Source organism: Pseudonaja textilis, chromosome 6 (genome assembly GCF_049901715.1).
Source record: "Pseudonaja textilis isolate UNSWEBS1 chromosome 6, rPseTex1.2, whole genome shotgun sequence".
In the NCBI taxonomy this organism is placed as follows: Eukaryota; Metazoa; Chordata; class Lepidosauria; order Squamata; family Elapidae; genus Pseudonaja; species Pseudonaja textilis.
The window spans coordinates 48,288,740-48,297,723 of record NC_141995.1 but is presented as its reverse complement, the minus strand read 5'-3'; the positions used below and the strand labels follow the sequence as shown (position 1 = coordinate 48,297,723).

Genomic DNA, 8,984 nt, shown 5'->3' with positions numbered 1-8,984 from the left:
TGCAGTGTCCCAGGGGTGGGGGTCAGGGGGGTCAGGTGATCCTCTTTTGTGACCTTCTGATGAGCAAAGTCAACAGGGAAGCCAAGATTCACTTAACAACCAGGTAACTCACTGAACAACTGCAGTGATTCCCTTAACACGGTGGCAAGAAAAGTCATAACATGCATAACAAAACTCCCTTAACAAATTTCTCAGTTAGACACAGAAATTTGGGGCTAAATTATTGTGGTAAGTTGAGGACTACCTGTATTAATACATATATACATATATACACGTATGTATGTATATATGTATGTATGTATGAATAAATCAATAACCAAATTTCTCTCTTAGCCACAAAAATTTGGGGATAAATTGTGGTAAGTTGAGGATTACCTGTATTAATACATAAATAAATAAATGAATAGATGGATGGATGGATGGAATAAATAAATAAATTTTTCATTTAGCCACAGAAATTTAGTGTTCATTTGTTGTGGTAAGTTGAGGACTACCTGTATTAATAAATAAATAAATACATACATACATGAATAAATGAATGAATGAATCTCTGTGTGTGCATGTTTTCTTAAGTTTTCGCGAGTACTTACATGTATGGTATTAAGCTTTGTCGGGTATTTTCCCACGTCATTGTAGTTGTGCTTTTAAAGTTGTAGCAACGTTTCGGCAGAATCTTATCTGCCATCATCAAGCTTCTGTATTGTGTTCGTCTGTGAGTCAGACTTTCACAGCCGTTTCCGTTTTAAATTTGGGGCTAGCCTATTGCTGTGCCAGAATGGTTTTTTCTTCATCCTTATTGGTTGGGAGTCTTGGTTTGTGTTTATTGGTCTTGGAGTTTGCTGTGTTCTGCTTGATTGGTGTTTCTAATATCTTCTGTCTGTTTTGTAGCTTTTTTTGTCTTGATTGGCTGGCAACATTGTGTTCCTGTATTGGAGGCTTTTAGTGTGGCTTGGCTACAAAACCTAGCCAAATACCTAGCAAAGCAGCCACAGCCCCATGCTGAAGCAGCAGCTTCACATGTACAAAACTCATACCACCTCTTGGAAATGATCAAAGATCTATACATGGAACAAGAAGATCTGCTTGTAAGTTTCGACATGGTTTCACTATTCACTCAAGTCCTGATAAAAGAAACTCTTGAAATCATCAAAAATAAATACCAACTACCCAAACACCTAATGGAACTAACAGAACACTGCTTAACCAACACATATTTCATATACAAAGGACAAAGATACAAGCAAATTGAAGGAGCCCCTGTGGGATCACCACTGTCACCCGTCATTGCAACCTGATCATGGAAGAATTCAAATCCAGAGCCCTAGCCAATGCCACCCACAAACCCAAACTATGGTTAAGATCCATTGATGACACATTTGTGATTTGGCCCCATGGAAAAGAAAACTTAAACAATTTCCTAACACACCTAAACAGCACACACCCCAAAATCAAATTCACCATGGAAACGGAAACAAACAACTACCATTCCCAAATGTACTAATCTACAAAAAAAACACACTAGGATGGCACACTAGGACACACCATACACCAGAAGAAAACATACACCAACCGCTACCTCAACGCCCAATCCCACCACCACCCAGCACAGATAAACTCCATGGCCAAAACACTAATTGCCAGAACCAAACACCTGACAGACAAGACACACATTAAGACTGAACTATGCACCCTGACTAAAGTACCGACAGCCAACGGCTTCCACAAAAGAAAAATCACTGGCCTGATTCACAAAAACACACTGAGACATAATGGAGACCTAGAAGATGAACAGACCTATGGAACAGCTGTCCTGCCCTACATAAGAGGTACTACAGATAAAATCAGTAAGATACTACACAGGCATCACATCAAGACTGCCTTCAAAAAAGACAGAAAAATAGTAGCCATCCGTAGAAACCCCAAAGATAAAATTGACCTGGAAAACCAAGGCATATATGAAGTCCCCTGCGCATCATGCCCTGCTACATACATTGGACAGACCAAAAGAAGAATAAGTACCCACCTAGATGAACACAAAAATGCAGTAAAAAAGCTGGAACACACTTCCTCATTAGTCCAACACATGACAGCCACAGGTCATAGCATCCACTTCAATGGCACCAAAACCCCAGCCGCTATAGAAAACCCCAGGTACAGAATTATCAGAGAAGCCATAGAGATTGAAAAAAGACCTGAAAGCATGAATAGAAGAGGGGATTCCACCAGACTGTCAATTATCTGGAAGCCTGCACTCACAAACAAAAAAATCTCCACACCACAAGCCAGCCAAACACCTGGGCACAAACAAATCCCCCCTGATACTTCCAGCTCAAACACACTCCAACCAGGCACCTAGATGAAACCTAGCTTCCTAATAAACGATAGCTGTCCATTTACTCGGAGCCAAGCTGCACTAAAAGTCTCCAATACAAGACAAGACAAAAAAAAGCTACAAAACAGACAGAAGATATTAGAAACACCAATCAAGCAGAACACAGCAAACTCCAAGACCAATAAACACAGACCAAGACTCCCAACCAATCAGGATGAAGAAAAAACCATTCTGGCACAGCAGTAGGCTAGCACCAAGTTTAAAACAGAAACAGCTGTGAAAGTCTGATTCACATTCGAACACAATACAGAAGCCTGATGATGGCAGATGAGATTCTGCCGAACTTTAAAAACTTTAAAACACAACTATAATGACGTGGGAAAATACCCGAACAAAGCTGAATACCATATAGTCATATATCTATGTATGGTATTCAGCTTTGTTCAGGTATTTTCCCACGTCATTATAGTTGTGCTTTTAAAGTTGTAGCAACGTTTCGGCAGAATCTTCAGACGAACACAATACAGAAGCCTGATGATGGCAGATGAGATTCTGCCAAAACGTTGCTACACACACACACATCCATACACACACACATCCATTCACACACACACACACATCTCGCTTAGCAGACATTTGAGGCTCAATTGGTGCTCATTATGTCAATGGGCTTATCCAGTACCACACACCGCTTCAGTCTGGCCAGCTTCTCGTTCCTTGAACTGACAGCATGGAATAACGCAGCGGCCCTTAAATCCCCGCTTCCCGGTGCCTTATTCATCTCTGCACACTCCACCCCGGGAATCCCAGCAATGCAGGCACCAGAGCATTGCAAATAGGAAGTGACTGGAGGATGGGGGCCGGGGGGTGGGGGTGGGGCAGAGGTTGCCCCGTTAACCAAGCCGCTCGTTGCATGATGGCTGTAAGTCATAATTGCTCTGACAGCCAAGCAGGAGAGACAGGGAGGGGAAAAAACTTCGAGGGCCTCCAATTTGGGGTGTCTAGGTAAACTTTCAAGCTGAGATCAGATTCCCTCTCTGCAAAGTCCACTATGGGGCCCTTGGGGGGTCTCTGAGCTGGGTGGTTTTCTTGCAGACATTTCGTGACCTAACTAGGTAACATCATCAGTGCTAGAAGAGAGTTGGGCTACCTGTAGGTCTCTAATGGAGCATCTAGCACTGATATTACCCAGCTGGGTCAAGAAACACCCCCAGCCCAGCTCAGAGAGCCCCAAGGACCCCACAGTCTTCCTTCTCCTCCATGCCACAAAACCCACCCCTGTCTGACACCGGTGATGTTATCTAGTTGGGTCATGAGATGCCTGGAAGAAAACTGTCCGGCTCAGAGAGCACCAAGAACCACATAGTTTCCCTTCTTCTCCATTTCACAAAACCAGAGGTGGTATTCAGCCGGTTTGGACCAGTTCTGGAGAACCGGTAGTGGAAATGTTGAGTAGTTTGCAGAACCAGCAAATAACCACCTCTGCCTGGCCCTGCCAACCCCATCTCTTCTCTGCCTCCCCAGTTGATCGGCTGGGTCTCCTTTGGTTGCTCTGCACAGGAGAACGGAACTGGAAAGCAGGTTAGTAGGGTGGGGAGGGAATGGGGATTTGGCAGTATCCTTCCCCTGCCACACCCACCAAGCCACGCCCACCAAGACACACCACGGCCACAAAGCCATGCCCACAGAACTGGTAGTAAACATTTTTGAATCCCACTGCTGTGGGCCCCACGAGCACAGGGGCCACATACTAAAAGTGCTGAGAAGAGCAACCAAGAGGATTAGGGGACTGGAGGATAAAACACAATGAACGGTTACAGGAACTGGGCCTGGCGAGTCTAGTGAAGAGAAGGACCAGGGGAGACAGGAGTGAAGTGTTCCCAATATTTGAGGGGCTGCCCCAGAAAGGAGGAAGGGGTCAAGCTATTTTTCAAAGCACCTCTAGGCCAGACATGGAACAGTGGATGGAAACTGAACAAGGAGACATTTAACTTGGAAATAAGGAGAAAATTCCTGACAATCAACCAAATGGAACAGAAGTTGCCTTCGGAAGTTGTGGGAGCTTCATCCCTGGAGGCTTTCAAGAAGAGACTGGACTGCCCTCTGTCAGAAATGGTGTAGGATCTCCTGCTTGAGTGGGGGTTGGACTAGATGACCTACAAGGTCCCTTCCAACTCTGTTAGTCTGTATTCTGTTCTCTCTCTCTCTCTCTCTCTCTCCATCTACCTACCTACCTACTTACCTACCTGCCTATCTATCTGAAGAACGGTTGCAGGAACTGGGCCTGGCTCGTCTAGGGAAGAGAAGGACCAGGGGAGACAGGAGAACAGTGTTCCCAATATTTGAGGGGCTGCCCCAGAGAAGAGGAGGGGGGGTCAAGCTATTCTCCAAGGCACCCAAAGGCCAGACAATGAATAATGGATGGAAACTGAGATTCAACATAGAAATAAGGAGAATTTTTCTGACAGTGAGAACAATCAAACCCTGGAACAGAAGTTGCCTTTGGAAGTTGTGGGAGCTTCATCACTGGAAGTTTTCAAGAAGAGACTGGACTGCCCTCTGTCAGAAATGGTGTAGGGTCTCTTGCTTGGGTGGGTGGGTTGGACTTGATGACCTCCAAGGTCCCTTCCAACTCCGTTAAATCTGTATCCGTACCCTTCCATGCCCCTTGTATATCATCTTAGTATACATATATTATGCAAATAAATGCTTCCTTTGATCGACCCATTTACATTTTTATTCCTGTGAGGAGTTGTCATAGTAAGAGGCCCATAATTTGCCCGGTGGGGCCCATAAGAAGGCCCTGGCTGGATTGCAACCTTCTCAGACCTCTGGGGCCCTCCCTCCTTCTGTCCCACAAAGACCCCCCCCCCCTTGCTCTGGTCTTTCAGGGGCATGCTTTGGCCACTTCCCCCCCCCCACCCCAGTGGAAAACCACCCTTCCTATTGATGGCTGACCACTGCCCTTTCGGAGAGGTGGGGGGGGTCGTTTCCCTAAGGGGCTAGCTGGGTGTTCTCAGCAGAGGGGGAGCATTTCCACCCCCCTTACTCTGCCCATGGGCCTCCCAGGAGGGAGGGGATGGGGGGTGCTCTTTGCAAGCCGGAGCATCCCCATGGCGCAGTAGCCATGGGCGCCCGGTGGCTGCGTTGCCTGTTGCTGAGCTGCTGCCTGGCGGCGCGCTGGGGGCTCTGGGCGCAGAGACCCCCGCCCGGCGAGTACTGCCACGGCTGGAGAGACGCGCAGGGCCGGTCCCACGGAGGATTCCTCTGCCCGGAGCGCTTCGACACGCCCGACGCCACCATCTGCTGCGGTTCCTGCGTCTTGCGCTACTGTTGCGCCGCCAGCGAGGCGCGCTTGGAGCAAGGCGGGTGCGCGGACGACCCCGAGCCGCAGCCCCCGGCGGGAGCGCCCGTGAGTGTCCCGGGGGTGGGTGCGTGGGTCTCGCGCGCGAGTGGGAGTGTTATTTTGTTTTTGCCGGGCTTTCCTTGCGCGTCTTTGCAAGGAGGAGGAGGCGGAGGAGGAGGATACTACTGGCCGGGGATCTCGCCCGAAGAGTCGGAGGGAGGCTCGGTGCCAGTTGCAGCAGGCAACATTAGGTTGCATCCCCCGGAGGGTCTTTTGGAGAAAGGGGGGGTCTTCTTCCCCATCCGTGCATCTTGTGGACTGGAAGGTTTTGCTGGGCGGTCAGGAGCCATTTGGGGGTGATTTAATTGCAATGTCATTAAACTGCAATTAAATTACTAACTCTTGTATCTTTACCATTTATGTTGTTTTATTTGTTTCCTCGTATGATTTGATTGCTTATTTATTATCCTATGACTATCACTAAAGGTTGTATCATGATTTTTGATGAATGTGTTTTATTTTTATTTTTTATGTACACTGAGAGCATATACACCAAAACCAAATTCCTTCTGTGTCGCAAATCAAGAATTCTCTCTTCTCTTTTCTTCTCTTCTCTTCTCCACTCCTCTTCTCTCTTCTTTTCTCTCCTCTTCTCTTCTCTTCTCTCTCTTCTCTTCTCTTCTCTTCTCTTCTCTTCTCTTCTCTTCTCTTCTCTCTTCTCTTCTCTTTTCCACTCCTCTTCTTCTATTCTATTCTATTCTATTCTATTCTATTCTATTCTATTCTATTCTATTCTATTCTATTCTATTCTCCTCTCCTCTCCTCCTCCTCTCCCCTCCCCTCCCCTCCTCTGTTGTGTTGTGTTCTGTTCTGTTCTCTCTTCTCTTCTCTTCTCTTCTCTTCTCTTCTCTTCTCTTCTCTCTCTTCTTCTCTCTCTCTCTCTTTTCTGTATTCTCTTTTATTCTATTCTCTCTTCTCTTCTCTTCTCAAAAAAAGACAAAGAAAAATACAAAGAAAAATTCCTGGGCAATTTGGTTTAGTTATCCTAAAGAAATCCTAGTTAAAGCATTTTTTTCCTTTTTTTCCCCCTTTTAAACCCACTTTCCCGTCCTCGAGTCAAGAACCTCGTTTGGCGCAACTCGCGCACGGTGCGCCTCTTCTTGTTAAAAGTCGCGCGGCTCAACTCACAGCGCTTTTGGAAGCGGCTTCTTCGGATTTTGTGGAAGCCGCCCAGCCCGAGCGGCGTGGGGCGCCGGGCGAGCCGTAGTCAGCCGGAAACATGACTACAGAGTAGTCACGCCTAGGATCGCGCTGGAAAAATCTGCTAGATATTGGAGAAGAAGAGGATTTCTGCCTCTTCCCGAGCGCAGCCCTTTCTTGACCCAACCGAGGAAGAAGTTAGGAGCGCAATCCTTTTTCCTGGGTGCTGTTACAACTGGGGAGTAAATGTCACGGGATGCCGCCCAAACGATAATAACTCCGATGATTTATCTGCCGGGCAGGCAGAGTTTTTTTTTTTTAAAGGGAAAGCTGCTACCAAGCAGACATAAATGATGAGAAATCAAACTCGTGTCTTCAAATCCACCATCATCATCATCATCATCATCATCATCATCATCATGAAACTGAGTTGCTAAAATTCATTCACTGGAAACCGTGCCCAAAGTTTGGATTTGAGTATAGTAACAACTCCTGGGAACATCAGGCTGAGAAGATTCTGGAGAATGAAAAAGTCAAGATCTTGTGGAACTTCGAAATTCAGACGGACAGGCACTTTGGCCCACAACACGCCTGACATAACAATAGCTGAAAAGAAAAAGGGTTGGTTCATTGACATTGCAATACCTGGGGATGCATGAATTGTAGACACGCAGCAAGAAAAAAAATCACAAAGTATCAGGACTTACAAATTGAAGTTGAGCGACTTTGGAAAAAGAAATCGTGTGTTATCCCCATTGTAATTGGAGCCCTTGGAGCAACACCTAAAGGGCTGCCTCGCTATTTGGAAATCCTGAATTTATCAAATTTGAATACTCTGATTCTACAAAAAAACACCCTACTTGGAACAGCTTATATCCTCCGATGCTACCTGAACAGTTCCTAGGTCCTTAGTTAGGACTTGAGCTGTTGAGCTACCAACCAGAGAAAATTACGATGGAGGAGGAAGCAATTTTAAAAAATACTGGAATGTGCAGAAATGAGCAGATTAACATTAGCAATTAGAGAGCAAGAAGAAAAAGAGTATTATAAAATATGGGATTAGTTCTATCAATGGCTACGTAGAAAAATAAGAAATTGAAGTATATTATAGTAGTAATGATATGTTATAACTGCTTATCTTTAAATAAAATATAATGTGAATAAAAATTAGTAAGAATTGAGATGTGCTCTGAAGGATAATATGCAATTGAAATTAAAGTCTAATGATTGTATAGTAATAATATAATATGATATGGAAAGTTAATTAATACAATATGAATATAAATTTAAGGGGAAAAGACCAAAGATATTGTGCACAAGACATGTGTACCAACCGACACACTGTACAATTGAAAGAAGGTTTTATTTGTTGTTTTATGTGTTATGTGTTGTGTTTATGTTTGTTGTTAAAAATAAAAAAATATATATAAAAAAGACGGCCACCACATTCACTGTTTTTTAATGTATATACTCAATAAAGTTTATTAAATAAATAAATAAATAAAGACCGGTTGGGATGATATGACTGTGGGGAAGCACTTGATACTTGGAACAATATCTTTAATCATTGGATTCTCCATCAACTCAGAGGTTGAGCCTGATCATTTTGTTTCCTTTTCCTCAGAGCCCACCTACGTCCCTTTTCTCATAGTTGGCTCCATCTTCATCACTTTCATTTTCGTGGGGTCCCTCATCGCCGTTTACTGCTGCACCTGCCTGAGGCCGAAGCCCACCTCGCCGGCCCCTCTGCGCTTCTCTTTACGAAGCTACCAGATGGAGACCTTACCCATGATCCTCAGCTCCTCCAATTTACGGATCCCCTCAAGACCATCCAGTCCAACGATCAACTCCGGCTGTCTGGCAGACTCCCTCGGCCATTTCCCCCTCGTCAGGCCCGAACGTGGGAGCCGGGAGACCTCTGCACCGCCACCATACACAGCAGGTGGCTTGCCCGTGGGCCATTCTCTCAACCTCTCTCAGTCGTCTGGATTTGTGGCGTCAACCACACCATAGCAATTCATCCACTTATTGATCTGCCTGGGGGTGGGGAACGAGCAGTGGTGCGATTCAACTGGTGTAATAACTGGGTTGGTGAGCACGCGCACA

General features: G+C 45.5%; 1 protein-coding gene across 1 annotated transcript; it reads left to right on the top strand.

The window, feature by feature from the left end:
* Nucleotides 1-5,427: 5,427 nt before the first annotated feature.
* SHISA3 (shisa family member 3) lies at nucleotides 5,428-8,984 on the top strand. Its single transcript, XM_087936816.1, has 2 exons — nucleotides 5,428-5,748; nucleotides 8,503-8,984. Exons 1-2 carry the CDS (start codon nucleotides 5,460-5,462, stop codon nucleotides 8,889-8,891), a joined length of 678 nt encoding a protein of 225 aa, XP_087792942.1. The 5' UTR covers nucleotides 5,428-5,459; the 3' UTR covers nucleotides 8,892-8,984.